This window comes from Gallus gallus, chromosome 27 (genome assembly GCF_016699485.2).
Source record: "Gallus gallus isolate bGalGal1 chromosome 27, bGalGal1.mat.broiler.GRCg7b, whole genome shotgun sequence".
Taxonomy (NCBI): Eukaryota; Metazoa; Chordata; class Aves; order Galliformes; family Phasianidae; genus Gallus; species Gallus gallus.
This window is the reverse complement of record NC_052558.1, coordinates 1,822,501-1,845,164: the sequence shown is the minus strand read 5'-3', so window position 1 is coordinate 1,845,164 and position 22,664 is coordinate 1,822,501. Positions and strand designations below refer to the sequence as shown.

General features: G+C 48.0%; 1 protein-coding gene across 2 annotated transcripts in view; it reads left to right on the top strand.

The window, feature by feature from the left end:
- Nucleotides 1–11,634: 11,634 nt before the first annotated feature.
- Nucleotides 11,635–22,664, top strand: part of ASIC2 (acid sensing ion channel subunit 2) — a 413,868-nt gene continuing 402,838 nt past the window's right edge. For both annotated transcript variants that reach the window (XR_213687.5, XM_418066.7), the window contains exons 1-2: nucleotides 11,635–11,728; nucleotides 12,129–12,768. Coding sequence is in view for 1 of the 2 variants with exons in the window: in XM_418066.7 (XP_418066.3) it covers nucleotides 11,691–11,728; nucleotides 12,129–12,768 (678 nt within the window). In the remaining variant the exon portion in view is untranslated. The remainder of the gene's footprint in view (nucleotides 11,729–12,128; nucleotides 12,769–22,664) is intronic.

The following is a 22,664-nucleotide window of genomic DNA, read 5'->3' as shown; positions in this document are numbered from 1 at the left end:
TAGGAAAAGGGCTCAGAGATTCCTTTCCTTAGGGGCATCTCTGCTGCCATTCAAGCTGCAGAGAAGGCAGTGGGCAGGCAATTGGGCTGTGCCTTTGCCTTGCTGTGCTGCCCAGATCTCATCTGACTGTAAATCAAGTGATGGACTTTGTAGATGGTGATGCTGTTATTACAGAAACTTTCATCCAGATGGGCTTTCTCTATCCACAAAACTCTAACCCAGATATGTTGCTCTAGCTGGGACATGGCTGGAAGAAGGGCAGAGAAGATGGTGGAGAAAATGGGATTTTAATCTTCTGTTACATTCAGACTGATGTAATTCTTGTTATTTGTCCCAAGATAATAATCCTGATGTTTTGTTTTTGTCTGGACATCGTGCTGCTACTACACCAGGTTTATGCCTGCTGTTGTTTATTTATGCCGTTTTCTTTTATTTGATTCTTCTGGCAGACGTTTTTGCCTAGATATCACTCACCAACATCACTACAAATAGCTCTGGCTGACCTGAATATGCGTTTCCACTGATCAGATAATTCATCTTAAATGCTCTGCCAAGTGAGAGCAGTGACTCACTCCCGTCTGCAGACCTGGGAACAGCCTGCTCACCAGCCAGGCCAGCAAACTCACATCACACAGAGGGCTCAGCAGCTTCTATTTTGTCCACGACACCACTTACCAGGGAAAAACAACTCCTCTTTCATCTTCTGGAATGAACTTTCTGTCCCTCCTATGACAGGAGACCAGCAAAGACACCGAGGTTGAAGCCAGAGGGTAGAAAAATGAGAACAATCAGCTGAGCACGTAGTCGGGATGCAATGCCAGCAATGGGCTCATCGAGGCGAGCTGATGAGCAATGCTGTCTGTTTGGGTCAGAGTAAACTGGCGAGGCCTTCTGCTGCTGGGTCATGAGCTGAGATTGCACAAGTGGATTTATTCATAACTGACGCCAGAGGGAGTCTTTTTTCACTTGTTTGGGATGACTGAAAAATCAGATTGGAAGGGTTAACTGCAGGTGGAATAGAGCGGGTTAGTTTAGGGCCTGGGTCTTCCCCCTTCTGCTTTTGATTTGTGGCTTTATTTATTTATCTTGTAAATTTGGATGGAGTATTTAACAAGATAGAGATGAGCTTGGAAAAAGAAATCTATCAAGACCAGTCTGCATTAGTTTCCCTGCTGAAAACAGCTCTCTCCCACAGCTTTTCTGAGCCCTTCTTTGCACCCAGTATTACACAGCACTTCAAGGAACCTATTTGCCTATTACTGATGGAGAAAAACAAGCACAGCAAGTGCTGGAGACCTCCTCAGTCCTAGAGGCCACCACGTCAGTGACCATGATGTGGTTCATCAGGGTCCATGCAGCCCACTCCAACAATGCTGTATGATGATGCCTACAGGCGATGAGCAGTGCAAGTGCATATGATTCTTCTCCCCTCCCTGGCCAAACAGAACTCCTCGGCTTATGAACTTCTTGGGGTGGATTCTGGGTTTTCAGTATCCCTCAGCAGGTCTTCATACCATGAGATTTTCCCATGCCCTGAATGCCTACACACTCTCATGCTGTCCCAAAGTTTATCTCCCTTTGCTCATCACAGATGAAGGCCACAGTAAGTACTGGGTGAATGCAGTCTCCATGGCGAGGAGTTGTAGCCCCATTTGGTGGAAGCTCAAGATGATTTACAGTGCTCTACGCTTTGGTCAGCTTGCCCTTTGGTTTGCTAGCACCAGATGTTAAGACCCCATGAAATATCACGTGTGAGGATTTCTTCAAGGACTATGCATAAATCAGTGCACTGTAGTGGTTAGTCTCCAAAGGATCAAATGGCTCAAGGTAAGGCCCTTTTCTGTCACATGCTGCATACCTGAAGGGAGTCTGGGCAGCCCCGCAGAGCAATAAAGCCTGTGCTGCTCAGTTCTGCAAAGAGAAACTGCTCTCTGCAGTTATTGCTGCGTCACTTTGCGCTAACTTAAATTATATTCAAAAGGAATAAGGAAATTTCGTGTGTTCTTCCCTCTCAGAAAGGGCAAGGATTTAGTATGAGACTTGTCCTGTTGGTGCAGGAGCAAACTCCTCTACAGAGTGAAAATCATATTGCTGAAGAGTAAATTTCATTATCTGGTAAAGTTCCTGTCCCCACTGATGCTCAGACCATTGAATAAGCACTAACTAACCAACACCCCTGGGAAGAGGAAGGATTAGGCCAATTCAGCACACTAGGGGCCAGAAGGAAATTAAATGGCATATGTGCAAGCAGCAGCATCAGAGCTGGGAACCAGCCACCTCAAGCAGACTTTACCTCTTCCTAATTCCACTGCTCTAATTTCTGTAATGAAGGGTCTATCGATGCCACAGACACAGCCTGGGTGTGCAAATCTGTCCCCACAAAGCACAGAGGCATAATCTCAAGGTCATACTGTCCTCAAGTGCACCAGTGCACCTAATCCAGGCTCCAGAACCCTCAGTAGAGGCAAAGGCCAAACAAAACTCATAATACAGCCTCGATTCAGCTCCTGGCCTTGCATCCACAGGGACTGAGCATCACTGCAAATGGTACATCAGCACAGGGAAGGTGTATTGGGTGACTCTGCTCCCTCTGCAGCCCTTGGAGATTTGGTTGAGCTAGCCACAGAAGCCCAGAGAACAAAGCAGCTCATCTCAAAGCAGATTCTTAATGGAGTCTTGGTGGTGTCTGTTGGGAGTGAGGACCCCCAGACCGACTGGGAGCATCACACTTGGCGCAGTGCAGTGCTCAAGCTGATGAACCTGCATTGCATTCCCAACATCTTTTCAAGCTACGTGTGCAAGCCAGCCTTGTGCACCAGTGGTTTATAACCCTTGCTCATGGGAGATATAAAAATTATTCTTTAAGGTGCTGAGGTCGAATGGGAATGGCACAGAGAGGTGTCACTCCATGGAGAGCCAAGGACGGGCCGCCCCAGCTCACATCCCAGCTCTGCTCCCTTGACAGCAGGACAGCAATTACTTTTCAGATTGTTTTTCTCATCTTCTCAGTTCAGCCACTTGAGGAAAGACAATCAGGGTTGCCATAGCAATGAAAGGCTGGCTTCTTAATTTGTGGGATTCTTTGTCTTAATTGTTCCTGGAATTATATTCCTGTGAAAACTGCCTTCTTGGGAGAGTTTGAGTTGGGAGCCACACCAGTACTGACGGAGAAGTTAAAAGCAGGGAAAAGATGAACATATTTTTGGATAAAGAATTAAAAGATATATCCTAGCCTGTTTCATGCGCTGGCTGGAGTAGTGCCTGCTGTTACCGGGAGAGAAGGGCCTGGAATGGGCCCTAAACTTCAATTATTTATGAATAATTTAAAGTACTTTTCCTAGGCTTTCCAATAGCCAAGAGTATCAGGCAAGAACTGACATACATAAATCAAACTAAAACGGTGTAATGTTTAATGGGGAACAAATACGCTTTCAGGGACTATTTAAAAGGGGAGGACCCAGAGGAGAAAGCTCTTCTTAAGTCGCATTTTTCACTCCCAGATCTCTACATCCAAGAGACACGATGGAAGCAGCATCGTTTGCATTTGACATATAATGAAAAAAACGTGGTGCATTGCTCAGGGTCACTCAGCACAGCAATGGTACACGAAGGTAGAGATGGAGGCCCTGCAACCCCCCAGCTCACACTGTACCTGCCTGGAGCATCCATAATGGGAACATCTTCAAATATCAGCTGATAAACACAGCCCTGGAGAGAGAGCAGATAAATCTGAGTTATTGCAGAGATGCTGGGAATGTCAGAGCAAGCAGGACAGGCTCCGATTGCAGAAAAACACTACTGCAAATCCAATATTCCTGTTCTGTAATAAAATCTCTGTGTGTAACTCAGTTGGTCTGCAGGCTTAGTGCTGGTTTGGGCTGGGAGCGATGCCTGTGCTCCGGGGAAGCCTCTTCCTCTTTTGCCAGAGAGGTTTGGAAGACAGAATCTGCCAGCACAGAGGAGGAGGAGTGGGAGGAAGGTAGCCCAGAAGGTCCTACTGCTGCAGGACACCTTCAAAGTGAGGCTGGATCAGGCTACGGGCAACCTGATCTAGCTGTGGATGTCCCTGTTCACTGCAGGGGAGTTGGAATAGATGACCTTTAAAGGTCCCTCCCAATCCCAAGGATCCTATGATTCTATGCCAGGCATGGCTACAGGAGAAATCTGCCTCAGATTAGTGCTTCAGAGTAGTGCTTCAAAATGTTGGTTCAGTGGCATCTCTGTGCATACAATATTCTTATTGGCACCTTATCTGGGGCACGGGTATCGCAAAATCACTCAGAATCACTAAATCACAGGGGTTGGAAGGGACCTCTGTAGGTCATCTAGTCCAACCTCCTGCTAAGACAAGTCCCGTAGGGTGGGTTGCACAGGAAAGTGTGAGCAAACAACCTGCTGTGATGGGAGTGCTTGGTATAAAAAGCAAGCCTGATGTACAGATTGCCATTGACTCATATTGCATCCAAAAATGAACAGGAAAAAAGTGTCTCTCTAAGTTTCAGAAAGTGTCAACAGAGTACAAAGGACAGATTATTGCAGAGATAGTAAACGTGCAAATTTATTTCCCCATATGAAGGCCCAGGCTGGTGCTCAGATACATGCAGCCATGAGCTGTGAGGGTACAGACCAAGGAAAGCGTTGTGACATCAGAGAGAGACAACTGTGACCTCCCTGACGCTCGTGTACCAATTGGAGCACCGGTAGAGCGCAGCGTGGACTCGTGTCTGGAATCCTGTCGAGCTTGTTTGCGAGACTTGGAGCACCTTACGAGGACGTTGTTGGGTTGTGCTGTGTGGCTGCTGGCAGCACTTTGGGGTGCCCGGCCCACAGCATCACCAGTGTTTCTCCGGCCCTGCCTGGCTCAGGCAGCCGGAGCTGCACCAAGTGCGCTCGCAGCAGCAGAGGTGAGCGGTGCGGGGACACGGCCCTGGCGTGGGTTTGCTGCTCAGGGACCGGGCATCACTGCTGCCTGCCCCGGGGACAGGGAGTGACCGCAGCCTCTCTCTCTCTTTTCCAGTTTGTGACACCTTCTGCCCGCTGCAGCGCCTGTGAGGGGAGCAGCCTCCTGACCTCGGCTCTCCCAGCCCACCGCACAGCCTGGGGCCATGGAGGTGCCATCGCCCTGGACCTGCCCCATCTGCGGGCACGACCGGGACGATGTGGCCTACGTGACCCCCTGTCTCCATCAGCTCTGCTACGGCTGTGCACTCTGGTGGGCCAGCAAGAAACCAAGCTGTGCTGTGTGCGGGCAGAGGACCAGGACCATCAGGTACTCCGTGAGGTCAGAGGAGGATTACCTCGAGTGTGCCGTCCCACAGCCCGCAGCACGCTCTGGTTCTGGCCTGCAGGGTGAGCAGTGGCCCGCAGAGCCAGCATTCGTCGCTCCAGAGAACAGCTTCCCTCCTGAGGTCTGGGCTGCCTTTTTCCAGCAGCAGCCCAACCTCAGACCCCTGCTCCGGTGGCTCGACCGGGAGTTCCGGAGCATCTCCAGGAGCACATGGTGGGTGGTGCACTCCAGGCAGAGCATCGTCCTGCTCTGCCTCTGTATGTACGGGCTGGATGAGGCGGTCTTGCTGCAGGAGCTCCAGCCATCCCTCAGGAACCTCACAGAGAGCTTTGTGAGAAGGCTCATAACCATCACCGCAGCCATGTATGGCCCGGAGCTCCGCAGGCAGCTGCACCGCCAGGACAGCCGTGCTGCTGCTGGGCAGCAAGACAGACCTGCAGCCACCCCCAGCCCTGCTGCTTCCCACCAGGGGCCTCCTGCCTCTGGCCCAGGCCGCTCCACCAGCCCTGCAGGCCCCGGTGCTGAGGAGCTTCCTGGTGACCTTCGGGGGGGTCCTGGGCACCCCACCACCAGTGTTGCACCCTCAGAGGAGGAACCGGGGCAGGCAGAGGCAGCGGGCCCCTCCACCCAGGGCAGGGACTGCTCTCCTGGCGGGCCCTGCCGGCCCAAGAAGAGGAAGGCCAGCAGCAGCTCCCAGGACTCGCTCCTACCCCACAAGAGGCGGCACCAACGGCAGCGCCAGGCCGGCACCGCACCACCAGCCAGAACACGGCTTGGGGCTGGGAGGCCAACATCTGCCTCTCAGTCTGCTTCTGAGAAATAAAATATATAGTTAAAAACAAAGAGACCAAGTTGGGCAGTTGGGGTTGCTGTCCCTGCCCATGCTGGCTTCTCCCTGTTCTGGTCCCAGGGAAGGCCACAGAATCACACGTTCATCTCCACAGCCAGAAAACAGCCTGTCAACACATTGCTAACAAAACAAGCATGGGCCCCAGCACACACAAGATGGACTTCATGTTCTAATAATAATAATCCAGACATCGGCATCCTATCCTACTGCCAGCTCCAGGCCACAAATAATTAACTTATCTGCAGAAAGGATGCAATCTTTGTTGTTGTTGCTGCGTTTGTTGCCACTGTTGTAAGAAAGTAATGAAACCAGAACAGCACAGAACATGAAGCTGGCCTGATTTGTTTCCTGCTGACCATTCAGCCCTGTTGTATTTCCTGGCCAAGGAATAAGATGACCAGCAGGACGATGGCAGGCAAGGAATGCTGTGTTATACTGCAGAAGAGCAAACAGCTGGGCCAAAGGACCAGGAAAACTGAAAGTAAAGCATCTGTTGGAGGAACAGCTGTCAAGCAGGACCATTCAGCAGCACCTGCTGAATCACAGTGTGCATGTGAAGGCCAAAAATCACTTTCCAATGGGACAGTAACACTGCTGGTGTTTCCCACTGCCCATAGGGTTTCATGCAGTCCTTCCTGCACCTATTAGCTGGACAGAAGGTGGTTTTCCACAGTCACCTTCTAAAGGAAGGCAGATGGACAGTGAAGAGTGGCTTTGACAGCAATTCCTACAGCTGTGGAGTTCAACTCTCACACGTTTCATCTCTCACATACGGCCTGCTGGCAAACCATTAAATAAATGTTAAAAATTATCAACCGAGCAGCTGTGTCATAATTCAAACCCACACCTCAGCACCCAAATCACTGACAACATTTTTGCCATTTCCCAGCAGTGTCCCAAGAGCTGCTGTCCCAGATGCTCTGTGAGCATCAGAGCCACCCTGATGAAGACCAACCTACGCGTACCTGGAAATTAAAACTAAACGAAAACTTCCTCAGAAAGCAATAACAGTTCCATTTGTACCAGGATGATACATGGGATATTTTCCTTTGAAGGATGAGCCCCGCACATATCCCAACCATACCTGCTGATAACATGATCCTTTTTTACCCGTCAGCACCATCAAGGCAGCAGCTCATGAGCCACCATGCCCTCAGCCTCAGGCACTCGCAGCACACATGTCAGCAAGTTGCTAATCCTGGAGCATTTATTGCCAGGGCTGGGGCAGGAGAAGCAGCACAGCTTGATTCATTAGCTAACGTTTGTTCAGTGCTCTGAAGGCTCCAAAGTCCTGTATAAGGACTAAGAGTTACTATTGTTTGTCTGATCTCAGGATGAGTTTGCCTTGCTGGTGGCTAGAAAAACCTTGCCGTGTAATTGAACAAATCCAAACGGGAATAGCAAAGATGCTCAGAGAAGGGACGTGCTGGCATGCTCTCGTATGCTTACATTCCCAAGCCTGCAGGCAGTTAAGAAACCTGCCTGTGAGCAATTAATTTCTCCCTCCCCAGACCTGTGCTGAACCAGAGCTCACTTTCTTCTCTGCACATTCCTGGCCTTTTCGTGCCACTGTCCGACACGGGAGTACAAATGTAGGTGCCCACTCCTTACACAAATGCCTGCAGCACAAGAGCCCATCAAAGCACTCTCTAGGGACAGTTCGGTGTAGCTGCAGCTTCCCCAAGCTGTCAGTCAGTTTGATACCTGGTGGCTGAACTGACAGGTTGATGCTTCTCATCTGTTGTATCATACAGCCCAGTACAGAAAAATTGCAAAGGTCCTTCCTAGATGACACATCCCCTTGCAGATCCATACTCCAATAACCCACTAATGGGTCTAAATCTTACAAAGACAAAATGAAGCATCAGCAAGCAAGCACTGGTACCCCACCAATACAGCGTGGCATCCTTATGAGCTGCTGTGCCCTGAGGTCGTCAGCTCCAGCTGCAGCACCATACAAACAGCATGCAGGTGGCAAACAGACTGAGGAGGTGAAAGGTCTCCGTCCCCCCCTTACCAGCCCTGCTGACTCACAAACCCATTGTCCAAAAGATTAAACAGAATTGAAAAAACCTGGTAGCACAATCAAAATGTAAGTAGCTGTGGCTCAGACACACGCAGAGCTCAGAGCCTGCATGCTGCTCTGATTTCCCAGGGCTGGTAGCAAATACGGGCAGTGTCACCGATCACATCCATCTCCTTCAATCTTTGTCCTGCCTGCAGAGTTCAGAGGCAGGTCTGTGCACCCCTAATGCTTGTGGGGACCTGGATTTCCTTTTCTTCTCACAAAGCTCTCATCCGAGTCCCAGAATGAGACTGTGAATCTCAGAGGCAGCTGCCAGCTTTTGCTGGTTAATGGTAAATCTCGACTTTCCTCTTCTAGCTTTCTTGATGCTCATTTGCCAAATTATGACTCGGTGCTTGAATTTATGTAAAATTTAAATGAGCAGAGCCCAACACACTCATGTGCTAAAATGCTTCAAGTTAATTTGATCAGACTTCTGGGTACAGAGTCCCAACAGGCCAGCATAGATAGACCAGGGCTCATTTATATTCATGTACTTCAGATGGAAACAAAATGAAAGCAGTACTAAGGTCCAGCAGAAGGTGCTTTTGAGATCTCTTTGCTGGGACCAACAACACACTGCAGGGCTTCAATGTCTTTCTTGTCATGAGGGGTCCAGAACTGAACACAGCACTGAGGTGTGGCCCCACCAGAGCTGAGTGCAAAGGATTGATCACCTCCAGCTCTGCTGGCTGCACTGTTGCTGACACAACCAGGATGCCATTGGCCTTCTTGGCCACCGGGGCACACTGCTGGCTCATGTGCAGCCAAGCATCGACCCACACCCCCAGATCCTTATCCTTCGTGCAGCTTTCCAGCCACTACATGCGGCCATTTGAATATTTCATGTTTTCTTTCAGGGAGAGTTTTTATACTCTTTAATGGCTTTCATTTTATAACCTATTAAAAATCCAAGCATAATATTAAATACATCAAAATCCAATCATGTTTTTTTTATTTTCTGCATGTATTAAAAAGCCTTTTAGCCCAGCCAAAGCTACCTTGGAAGGGATCAGATTTAATTTCAGGGGAAACATCAGCATTCCACATTATGTTCCCGTTTGGAAAGGAAGACTGTTTTAATTAGCCCAGGTCTCTCAGCTAAGTGGAGCTGTGTGTTCCCAGCAGCTTGGAGCTATTGACAATATGCTGTTAGGTGATGAGGGGGTCCAAAATTCTGGGGAGAGGTTGAGGGATGGAGTGAGACTTATAGGACCACAATCACCTTCAGCAAAGTCTTTGTTCCACATGTCATTTTGAGCCCAGAGCAGTTCAGGCTTTGCCAATGCAAATTGCTCACTTGGGACACTCTTCTCAGCAGAGCTGGGAAAATAGAGGGACTCCCATAGGCTGGGACCCCCCCTTTGCCTCTTTTTCTTCGCCAGTAAACCTATTTCCAATGTGTTTCAGGGTTCTGTGCACTGCAGCATGTGCTTGAGACACAAGAGGGCAGGCACAGGCTGTGCAATGAGACAGGGTCAGGCTCTGTTCCCTGCGTCCCTTGTCACCCTGTCCCTACTGCCCCCTCCATCACCACGTCTCTGTGGTCCCAACTCCCCTTGCCATCCCTCCCAACATGTATCCCCAGCCCTGCTGGTGTCACCCCCTTGCATAGCCCCAGGTGGGATCAGAACTTCCTTTCCCAGCCCTGGGGACACACTGGCCACCGTGGTGACAACCAGACTGCAGGCTGCCCGCATGGCACCGCTGGGCAGCATTTGTCTCCATGGTCCATCTCCAGTCCCAGTGCAGAAAGCCATGAGCATTGCTGGTGCCACGCAGCACTGCTGGGGATGGTGCTTCTTCTTCCAGACTGCACCCGCAGCGCTATACACAGTTAACTAATAAAAGGCAGCAGATGGTATGTAGTATGAATTACAGAAAACAGCATTGTAAAGGCAGTGTGCATGGTGAATAAATGAAAGCATTAATGCATCAGGCCAAACAGCACAGGCGGTGGAAGAGGAGACAGATTTGGAGTTGGGATGGTGATGGGTGGGAGAGGGAGCCTATTCCTGCCAGGCATTTTTGGGGGGGGGGGGGGGGATAATGGTCTTATCTCTGCTCTGGAGAGATGCTGAGTGCAGGGGGAGGCAGCTCTGGAGCTGCAACCACTGCCCTGAGCTGCTTTAATTCTGGTTCACACCTTGCTTGGCTCTGCTTAGTGCTGTCCACCCCATCTGGAAAGCACAGGACAAGGTGCAGGAGGTGTCAGAGTGCCAGCAACCCAGAGACCAAGTGGTGTCTTCAGCTCATGGCTGCAGTGAGGACAGTTTGGATGACTGCTCACATGTCCTTTGGCTTCTCTTTGCCTCAGTTTCCCTGGTGTAGAAGGAGAGAGCAGTACTGCATAGCCATATAGCAGTGCTGGGTTGAGTAGTTCAGCTTGAGAGATATTCACATAGGTTGCTGTAGGCTGGGAGATGGCATGGCTGGATAACAGCACAAGACAAAAATCAGGCTCACTCTGCCCAAGATAATCTTTGGGTCTGTTCTCAAGGTAAATTCACAGGAGGCTAATAGTCTCTGGGCATCACACCACAGCCTGAGACAGCCTGTGGCTGTTCCTTGAGCCTCTGCTCTCAGCTGACTGTCACATCCATGGTGCCACCATGGCCCCAGGGACCCTCACCTGCCATAGCGCTGTGTGGAGACAGAAAGTATTATTTCCTCCTGCATCTGAGATAAAACAGATAAAAATACTGCTGTGCACAGAGTCAGTGTGGAGAGGAGCTACTCCTGACCCTTCTCAGACCCAGGGCTACACCTTGCTCCTTCCCACCTCCTGCAGCATGCACTAAGGATGCTGTCACATCTGGAGGCTTCAGCGTGCAAGATTTTGCAGCATCTCTTGGCTAGGAAACCTTTCCCAGTTTGCCTCCCCAACATCCCCACCCCTCCAAACCTCCCATCTGAAGGCACAGCTGGGAGCACCTTCCCTGCACGCATCCATCGCAGCTGCCTTCCAGCGGCACCGAACATCTGGCAGTGCTGCTCTCACCCACCGCAGGGCTCGGGTCGATGCGTGACTCACAGCTCTCGGTGCTTCGCCTGCCGGAGTCCTGAAGTGCAGGGATGCTGAGACAGAGCGAAGGAAGGAGAGACACAGCAGCTCCTCTCCCCCTCTACCTCTCCCACTCCATCCTTTTCTGCCTGATTTTTTTTTTTTGCTCCGGAGCTGCTGCATGGCAGAGAGGCTTCATGCTATTGCTTTTTATTGCTATGTGCATGAATGGAGCTGAGAAGCCTTTTCCCCCCCCCTTTTACATTTTTTTTCATCCTTTCCCCTCCTTCCCCTTTTTCCTCCCTCACTTCTTTTGCATTTTCCTGCTGAATTAGCTGCCCGGCTTTCCCCGAGAGAAACTCTTGCAAAATAACACCGGTGGGGTTTTGGGGAGGGGGCTATTTCCTAAAGCCCTGCCCAAAACAGCAGGGTGGGGAGGAGACGAGATGCCCAAATCCAGCAGCACCTTCGGAGTACAGGAAGGATGAGTCTGGAAGCCCCGCCGCCAGCCATCATCTCTGGGTAGTGGCATCCTTGGCTTCATGCACTAGTTAACAGGCTGCGAGCTGCTCCGCTTGTTTTAAGCTCTCCCTCTCGCTTAATCTCATCTCGCTCGGCGTGTGTGTGTGTGTGTGTGTGTGTGTCTGTGTGTGTGCATGTGTGCGTGTGTAGGGGGAGGACTTTATTTCCATTGGCTCGGCTTTTGCTTCCCACCCACATCTCTTCCACATCACCTTGGTGTCTCCCTAAATAAAACCAGCCCTTATCACACCGAGGAAATCAAGAGCTAGAGTTTGAATGGATGTTTGTATTAATATTTACCCCTACGAAGCTACTGCTGAGCTGGTGGGATAAGCTCGTGGCAGCTGGTCTGAGACTGTCTTCGCTCTCTCTCCTCTAAAAGGCTCTAATTACTTTCCAGAGGGGAGGGGAAGGATCCCAGTTCCGGCTACAGCCTGACCCAAAAAGCAGTGCAAGGATTTCACCAGCTACCCCCAATGGATCTGAAGGACAGCACCAGCGAGGGCAGCATGGGGAGCCTGCAGCCTTCCAGCATCCAGATTTTTGCCAACACCTCCACGCTCCACGGGATCCGTCATGTCTTTGTCTACGGGCCAGTGACCATCCGGCGCCTGCTCTGGACCTTGGCCTTCGTGGGCTCTCTGGGGCTCCTCCTGGTGGAGAGCTCGGACCGGGTGGCTTTCTACTTCTCCTACCAGCACGTCACCAAAGTGGACGAGGTGGTGGCGAACAGCCTGGTGTTCCCCGCCGTCACCATCTGTAACCTCAATGAGTTCCGCTTTTCCCGGCTGACCACCAATGATCTGTACCATGCTGGGGAGCTGCTGGCTCTGCTCGATGTCAACCTGCAGATCCCCAACCCTCACCTGGCTGACCCGGCCGTCTTGGCTATCCTCCAAGAGAAAGCCAACTTTAAGCAGTATAAACCTAAAGTTTTCAACATGCAGGAGTTCCTGGCACGGGTTGGCCACGACCTGAAGGATATGATGCTGTACTGCAAATTCAAAGGCCAAGAATGCAACCACGAGGACTTCAAAACTGTGAGTATGAGCAGATGCTCTGCTTTTCTCCACTCTGGGTACATGGATGGTGGTGGTGCAGGACCAGGACAGCCCTGGATGTCACTGGCTGTGTTGCGTGGGCACTGTGTGACGAGCACGGGTTGTGGAACGGCTGAGGAGGAGCAGGCAGCCTGTTGAGTCTAAGTTTGCTTGCTGGAGCCTTTCCTGTGCTACTTCCCAGCATGGTGTGGGGTGATGTGGGGGCTGAGCAAGGGGCTGGCAGCAGGTCCAGCACCCATCCTTCATGAGGCTCCTGGAGGGTGCTTGCCATCAGACCAAGTTGAGCAACGGAGGGAACTTGGGGGTCTCTTGCTATGGTCAGTGAATTTTAGCCAGCTGAAGGAAGAAGAAAGGGCTGGAGAAAGGCCAGTGCAAGAGCACGCATTTGGGGATTGTATGAGCAATGTCCATCAGCCAGTTGTATCTTCCTGCGTGTTTGTAGCCTTGATGAAACTGTGGCTTCTGATGAAACAGACTGGAAATTTTTCTGCTCATTCCTGATGGTTGTGGATCATAAATCCTAGTTAGCTGTGCAGTGCGGTCAGCAGCTGGGTGTCTTCATGATGTTGTGTTAGAGGAAAGGAAAAAAATATAGAAGGAGGAAAGAAATCAGGCAGTGTTCTGATGCTGGCAGGGAGCAGGAGCGAGCTGGGCAGCCTGAGGATCTTGCAGGAACAGACGCTGCTCAGCTCATGGCTCCTGGCTGCCACCCCAGTGGCAGCTCGGCTGGCAGACAGCATCAGAGTTAAATAGAATCAAAAAGTAGATTGTTGGAAGAGGAGATGGCACTGCTGGGTGATGAGGGGCTGCAAAGGGGCTGGTGGCTGGAGTGTTGCCTGGGCAGAGCTGCGGGCACGCGGGTTGGCACGGGGCTAAGCTGCACTTTGCTCTCAGGCCATTCTGGCTCATCCCTTCCCACCAATCTGCCACCAGTCTGCCCTGGTTGGGGGCTCAGCAGCCCTGCAGTCAGCCACGCCGACCGCTCCCAGGCAGCTGTCTGTCTGAGAGCAGTGCTGCTCGTTCTGCAGATAGGCTGGGGCTGAAGCAGCCTTTGTGACGGTTTGGTTTGCCAGCAGGACTTGGGTCTGTTTTTAGGAGTATTCTGTGCCTCTGCTGCTTGTGGGTCTCCCAGCAAATGGGTCCAACTGACTCATGTGCTCCATAGCCATTTCTAACACCTGGACTGTGCTCTCTTTAGATACCTAAGCAGGAAGGTTGCATTTCATGTCAGTTGTTGCCTTATGCTTGTTTTGGACTGGGTACCAGGCAGACTGCTCCTTTCCATCTACTCTGTGGGCAGACCTGAGCAGAGGCTGCTGTAAGTTTTAGGAGCATATCAAAAAAGTCACTAGGGGAAGAGATAACTAAAGCAAAACCATGTGTGAGGAAGTATGGAGAATGGGATAGAAAGGGACAAAAAGATGTTAAAATCCAGAGGGAAAGCAAAGATGTGCTTGCCAATAATGCAATAAACACCAGCTAAAAGCAAAAGCCCCACAGCCAGACTAGCATGTTCAAAACACCTGTGGGGACTCAAAACAGCAGCTCTTGTTATCAGATGAGAGAGGAGATCTGGGCAGCATCCCTGGGACACGAGACTGTCCTCTCCATGGCATCTTTTTCTATATAGTTTCTAGAAAGACAAGACTTTCCCTGACTGCTAAATAAATCCTGGTTCTGCTAAATCAGCTTGGGGTCAGCTAGAAGCAGATAGGGTATTACAGGCTGACAGCAATTCTCTTTGGCAAACACTGTAGAGATTCAGAAATGAGGCAGTGAAACACTTCAGTCAGTTACGCAAAGCAGATGCAGGTGATCCAGGAGACAACATCTTCCCAGTGTTGCCTTCTGCACCTGACACATAGAAATGCATCAGAGGAGGTGCTGGAGGCACAGATAGGTGTTTCGGGGTCACCAACTCCAGGGAATCCCTCATGATATGGAAATCTGGGCAACAGAACTCAAAAGGGACTCAGAAGCTTCGTTTTCCTTCCAGACTTTACCTCTGGAGACAAAAGGCAGCAGAAAGTGCCTACTTAAATGCTGAGTAGGTCTTTCCACAGGGATCATGCTGTAAAGGTCTGTGAGCTGCCTCTGGGCAGAATCAGAACCTTCAGTTCTGGAGGAATGTTGTGTTTAATCATCAGCGACCTGTTGCAACTTTGCACACGGGCTCAGTGACAGCCCATCCATTCTGCTGCATTACCAGCTGGAAGAAGAGAAGAGTCGTCATTGAAAATTGATTTCTTTCCTCTCGGGAAGCAGAGGTGTAAATCCCAGAGCAGTTCTGTAATGCGTCATCCTGCTGAAGAATTCCAGTTCTCTCTGTACTCCTCACTTTCATGCACCTGGGAACAGTTTTGCAGCAGGAAGCTGCATCAGTGCAGTACGATGCAATAAGATGCTGAAGAAGGTTGTGCAGCTGTCCCTTGGGGGTAATGTGTGTGCTACGTGCAGTGCACCCCCTGTATAAAGCTGCTTGCACCATGTGGGAAAGCAGCAGCTGGCAGGGCAGTGTCCTGACACGTTGAACGCTTGACTATACCTTCCCTCCTACTCCTCCTTCACTTCTCCATTGCTGCTTTATTCACAAGATTTGAGCTGTGCTTCCTTGCACTCCATGTTCCTTCTCCCTGGGATAATGTCCCCATATTATGGTCCCTAAGCTTTTCTGCAGGAATACATCCAAAGGGAACAGCAAGGACTGAGCAAAATATGTGCTGATTCCTCAGCTGGCCTTGCAATGCACTGAGCAGCAGATAAGATAATGCCGACCTCTGCTGTAGGCGAGGTAATGAAGAATAGAAAATTGGCAGAACATGCTTTAGCAAACCCATTCCTTTAGAGTATTTGGAGGAGAGAAACCTGATAACAGCAGCTGAGGAAATCCTCTCCTCTTTTGTGCATCACTCCTCCCAGGAGGTCTCAGTTGAAAACGACCTTACAGATGGCATCTTTCTGGAGGAGCTGCGCTCCTGCTGCTCAACATGACAGTAAGGTCTTCCCATCCTACGGCTGCTGAGCATGGGAAAGCTGTGGTTTGTCAGCCCTAAATACACTGCTGTAGTTTTCTGGGTATCTCTATGGGTGTACTGGAGCAAAGCTCTTTCCCAAGCCTGAAGCCATGGCTCATGGTCCTTGGCTGCTCCACAATAAAGGAACAGCAGCAGTAAGGAGCCTTGCTGGAGGTTTTTGTGTGTGTCACAGCAAATGCATGGAGTAACAGGGGAGACAAGTCTATGAGAATCATCTCACCTCCTCAGACAAATGGAGAATGACTGATGGGTGATGTGGGTGTAGATAGCTATAATATAAGCAACGTAGGAATGGGATATCAGAGTCCCACCTTGCTGAGAAAAGTAACCCCAGCAGCCAAGCCTTGGCTGACATATCCAAGGTGTGGCAGTGGGTGCACATTCTGGTATAGGAGCACATCCTGCTGTCATGTCATCTGTTAAATGGGATGTGTTGTGCGTGCTTCCTCTCATAACCAGTTCATTTCCAAGGTAGCAAAATAACTTAGCTTGTGCCTGCTCTGCTTTCATTGTTGGATGTCTATTTACGTATTTTCAGTGGCTGTGACAATCAAAGGATATAACTCATTTATTTTCAACGCACATTTTTGCTGATAGACAGTGTCCACATAATGGAGAGCATCTCATGTGAATATTTCTATTCTGAGATGCAAGTTTCCGTCAATCTATTTGTCTTTACCCATGCATACATTTTCTACCATTCTTTCCAGTGTGCCCGAGAGGCCACTGTTTAGTAAACAGCTTTTGCTTCTTAGACTGATTAGTCCATTCTCATCCCTTATTATACAACTTTCACTTTCCTCCAAACAAAAAGAAGTAATAATCATGATGCTAGCTGCTGGATTCAGAATCATACAACCTCTGTTTCATCATTTTTCTGGAACTCATGACTTTTTCCAAAGTTTGCCTCAGAATCTGCGAAATATGCCATAATGGGATCTGCCATTTTGTGATAACTTTTACACAAATAGGTTCAGTGTCAGTGTTGTATTGTTTCCTTGCTGTCTATAGTGGATGAAGGGTAAAATCATGGCGAACATTCAAATGTGCCTGTGCTCTTTGTACATGAACCAGTCTTTAATATTGCCATGCCTAAAACTCTATGTGAAGAAAGATAAAAAACAATCCAATACAAACCCACAAAAATAATACCCAAAAAAGACCACCACCACTACCACCAACAACAAAAAAATGCATGCGCACACACACACACACACAGACATGGTTTCCATTTGGAGAGGCAAAATTGGAGCTACATAGCTTGTCCTGACCTACGTCCATACACCTCATGCAAGTCTTCCTTCAGGACTTCCTGACAAATAGAATCATAGAAACACTAAGCTTGGTAACAACGTCTGAGATCCCCAAGTCCAACCCCAACCCATCCTGCCATGTCCATTAACCATGTTCCTCAGTGCCACGCTTCTCCACTTTCCTCGAACACCTTCAGAGACAGTGACTCCATCACCCCTCTGGGCAGCCTGTGCCAATGCACCACTGCTCTTTCAGAGCAGAAATGTTCCCTAATATCCAACCTGAGCAGAATAATAAGTAATTTCTCTGATATTCCCTTTTGCAGAGTCTTTGTGCTTATTTGAACAAGAGCAGTGATGCCATTCTAAAATGCATGACGTGGTGCTGTGAAATCATGCTGTCTGCTTATTCAAAATGCTCCTAGCAAGATGCTGATGGGTATGGTTCATGCCTGCAATCCCCACTGAAGGCAATGGAGGAGGAAATTGAAACTGGCGGTCATGAAATGAGGCAGGAGAAGGTCACACTTGACTAGAAGAGAAAACAGGTCTGACTTCAGCATGGGGCTGGGTGGCCTCTTGAGGTACCTGACAACATGAATTATTTCACACATATACTTACGTATATAATATGTAATGTATTTCAATAACCCTTTCAACTGCATACAGTGTTCAAAAGAAGTATCAAGTGTTTTTTCTAATTCCATTCATCTTTCTTTTAGGATTGATGAGATACCTTATGTGTCTTCCCTTAAGAAAGGCTCTTTGGGAAAACACATCCATGAAAAGCTTTCTTGCCTGAAAGCAAGCACAACTCTGAGAGAGCTGGCAATGGGCATGCAGGTCCTCCCTGGTATCAGAGGGAGGAAAACATGAATTGTGGCTATATTTCCAGGTTACGAAAATCAGCAGTTTTGCCACCTGCATCTGCTGAGAGGTTAAAAAAAAACTAAATTTATTCCCTATATTGAGGGGTAAGAATAACCTGAAAAGGCTTCTAAAAGCTCTTTGGGATTTCTGTACTTGCAAGTAGCTGTGAGGAAAACTTGAAAGGCTCACAAACTCAACAACTAGGATAGGAAATGGGCGAGATGAGGTGGACAGAGCTGCCTCCACCTGCCAGGGATCAATCAATGAGACCAGCAGCAGAAAGAAAGATTGCTCCTAGGAGGTGAAAGAGACTGCATCATTTAAACAGATTGATACCAGTGTGCTCAGAGCCCATCAGGAAACAATTTTTATCCAGCCATGAATATTATAACTGGCGCACATTAAAAACAAAAAAAAAAGAAAGAAAGCTGAATTGTTTTGATCATTTGTTGTTGTTGTCACTTTTGAGGAAAGGATTTATCCTGTGTGTTAAGCCAGGGAGCATGAAGGGAAGAAGTGAGTGGTAATGGAAAATGCACATGTATTTGCCAAGGGTAGGATGAAAGGTTTAATCTGCACCTGGTTACATTTCCAGAGAGGAGCCCAATGCATAGGGACTTGGTCCACAGGAGTGTTTTCACCTACAACAGAAGTTGCTCATTTACTGCTCCCATCACACGAGCCAGTTCTGCACAGAGATTTCCTTCCTCCTCCACAGCTGCTCAGAGGAATTTGAAAAGAAAATCAGAACTGAAAAAGGCTGAGTCAAACTCAACCTACTCACCAAGTTCTTCTACAGATTAGTTGGTTCTAAGCACAAGAAGTCTCCAGGCAGAGTGAGCTTCATGGCCAGTCCTTGGGCTTTCCCACCAGTCAGCCAGGAAGTACTCAGATTCCACTTCCAGGCTCTGTTAAGAGACAGAGTTTGTCCTGAGAGAGTCTGATAGGTCTGAGTCTGTCCATATTACACATCTGGGAAGAAAAAATACAAAAATAAGCAGTTGAAGGTCAAAAATTTTAGTGGGATGAAGTTTTAGTTGTTTTTCAGAAATTTATATCTACATAATGTTGTTTCAAAGATATTTGGAACTTGGAAAATGAAATGAAAATAATAGGAAGACAGGCATGAAATTAAAATAATTAAAAATGTGTTTGCCTTTTCAAAGCTTTTGAAATTATTGGGGGAAGAAAATCAAAACTTAGACATTTTCTTTTTTCATGTTTCATCCCATTGCTCGCTCCGGGCTTTCTCAAACCCCACTCCCATGGTGGAGGACAGTCATGACTTCACCAGACAGCCGAATCCCACAGAAAAGACCCAAAATGTTTGTGAGTCTGAACATTTAGGGGAAGTTAATCTTGGTGCAGGAGATGAGAGTAAATAAACTCAAGCAAATGCACTCTGGTGACTTAGCTGCATGTACTGTGAGCAGCATAATTTAAGGGCTCCAATTTCAGCCAGTGTGAAGAGTGTCTTACTTTCCCAGCTCAAGTAGATAAAGATGAGCTGAAACTCTGGTACAGCACAGGAGCAAATAATTGTCAATCATCGGGAAAACTCAATGGCAGGCAAGAAAACATCTCTACAGTATGCCATGCCTTGGCAGTAAGGGCTAAATCCACTCAGTTGACTGCAGAAGAGAACTAATGACCAATGGGAGGAATTAATGGAAACTTAACTCTTAAGTCACTGAATTTTTCAAGATGATGCTCTACTGCTCTCTTGCACCAAAATGGGTGCAGAAAATGTACCAAAATGTAGAGCAGAACCAGTAAGCCTCTGTATTTCTTCCAGTGCCACCTGCTATGCTTTGGGAGAGCAGCATGTGCGATCCATCTTTGCCTACCATGAAATAGCCGTGTTTGCAGCAATGTGAGCTCATCAGCAGTTTTCCAGTGATGGAGAAACCTGCGACAGCTGAACAAGCATATCTGGCTTCAGTTTGACCTCAAATGGGGGATGGCATTATGTTTGGTGAGGTGGGAGGGACTTTAGGCCATCTGGAAAGTGATGATTTACTTGAGGAAGTCTTGGATTAGAACTGATTTTTGCTATTGAGCTTTTTTTTTTTTTTTTTTTTTTTTTTTTTTTTTTTTTTCCTGTGAAAATATGAAACAGAAATGTTATAGTGAAGTTTGCTGAGAGCTGCAGTTCCAGCTCATCATCCACACATGTCCCTTAGACACACTGGTTGGACTGTATCTCCCAGAAGATAACACAGTGTCCTCTTCTGCTCGGGAGCTGATGGCTGGTTACAGCAGTTGTACAGTTCTGATGTATTAATCTGTTTTCTTTGAAGCACTTCATGTTTGGGGATTTTTCCTTTTTACACTGAAAAGGTACCAAATGTTTCCAGCAAAGCTTTCTGTAAAAGCTGCTGCTGAGCTTGTTTCTCCAGCAATACTCCCATCACAACCAATGTTTATGTAAAACATGGAGCCAGTTTTCATTAGCAGCATGGCCAGAAAGGGTGTGGATAGCACGTCCTCATTAGGAGAAGGAGTTGTTGTGCCAGATGTTAAACTTCACACTTGTTGATTGATAAACATTTTTTTTGTACTCCACCCTGGTAATGAATCCCAGTGCCACCATCCCTTCTACAGCTGCTTCAGGAGCACTCTAAGTGGCCATTAACTAATGCTAAATTATGATGGAGCATCTCCTGGAATACATGTGACATCCACATGAATAACAAATGAATTCATTCCTGTCAAGGCAATGACAACGGATTGCAGCTGAATTAACATGAGTTGCTTCTCTACACCAACTGCAGCGAGTTCCTTGTAGGGTGCATGTAATTACAGGGACACACACGATGTGACGCAGAGGGATGCCATCAGTGTGAAGATGTAGCACCATGGACAGCTATACTATCAAACCAACTCAACTTCCATTGAACCCGAGCGGAGTTTGCTTCCTAATGATTTTAGTGAGAGGTTGGTGCAATGAAAACCAAATTCAGAACAGAAACCATCACAGGGTTTTGAAATGCAGGCTGACAAGCCTGGAGTTGGTTAGGTTATCTCCTAACAAACTTTTCATTAGACAATGCTCTCTGAATGCAAAAAAAACAACCCTTCTTTCCTGAAGTTGCACTGACTGGAATGAGATTTCCCAGGAGAAAAATGAAAGCATTTGTCATAAAGCATTTCTGTTTTCCATGAAAATAATTAAAAAAATATATCTCAGAGCAAAACCAAATCTTGAAAGCCCGGGATGCCTCATTAAGAGGATGCTCTCATTTTCTGCTGGTTCAGAATTATGTGATGGAAGAAGTCCATCACATAAAAAGTCCCCCTCAGTGGGGGATTTGTCACCTCTTGGAGTCTCTACATTTTACATTTATAGACCTGGGGCAAACCAGGGTCTATTTTAAATAAGGTCTGGGGCAAAATCCAGTATCACCTGGTATTAGCAAAGGTTTACACCTGCCTTTCCCTGCAGAAGGGGATTTCATACACTGTGCTCAAATGAGCTCCCTGTTTCAAGGGGCAGGTTTCAATGCAGGATGCCTTCCGATAGACCATCCTCTGAGCTTTTTGGAGATGGCTGACCTGCAGCCTTATTTCCTGACAGGAGAAGCCTCCAGAAGATTGAATATTGGCTGATTTTGCGTCTATTTGAAAGACTATAAGAATTCTCAGAGACATTAGGTTTCTACTAGCTTCATGAAAACTGGCAGCTGAGAGAGACCCAAACTCACATCCACTGAGGAAAATCAGGGCCACCGATGACATTATGCATTTCATCTGACAGCAACCAGCTGTCCAACAAGCATATGTGCCCCACTTTCTCCAAAGGCAGCCTGGTAATGACAAGACAGCTTACACTTCTCTGACAGTACAGAGAGTATAACAAACTAAAAAATTAGTATACATAGGTCTGTGCTACCCGCGGGACAGAGAGAAACAACCCAGGGGTAGATGTGTGAAGGTTGGTACATGGATGAGGATGTTAGCTGCTCCTAGATTACTCTGATTTTCTTGGTGGGAGTCCATAGGGGCAGAGCAGGGAGAAGTCAGAAAACAAAATACCGGCATCCTTTGGAAAACAGGCTTCATTAATTCCTCTCTTTTAAAGATAATGGATTTGGGTTTTTCTCACATGTTATGTAAAGCACTCATTCCTCCCTGGAATTTACAAAAAGAATTGCAGAGGTCAGCATGGGATCCTTGGAGCATCCCAGCTTCTCATGCTAGCACAACATTGATGACAATAAGTGGGTTCAGGATGTGTTCACAAAGCCCTGGGTGTGCTACAAAGGCAGATACACCAACAGCTGTATGCTTGTTGAGATGCTCTTCTGCTGAAGTGTGAGTAATTGAACATGCACACACATGTGTCTACCTGTACGTGCATGGATTGACGAGCAGGGCTGCTGCTGTAGTTCCTGCTGGGAGCACCAGTCCTTCATCCTCATTTTTAACCTCCATGTTGTCCAGAAAGTCAGCAAAACTTGTATTGGTTTATTATCGTAACATGGCATTGCATGGCTTATAGTGCTATATATACAATATGTGCTATAGAGGGACGACTTGGGGGTAGATCAGAGCCTTGTGGCTTTGGGAGCTTTATGCAATAAATGCTCACACCCTGGTTCCTCAGAAAGAATGTGGAAGAAGGGCTGGAAGAGTGGAGATATTCCTTTATTTTTAAGTTAAGGTCCAGACAAATGGCATGAATCTGATTGCTCCTTCTTGAGTTTGGGAAATGACA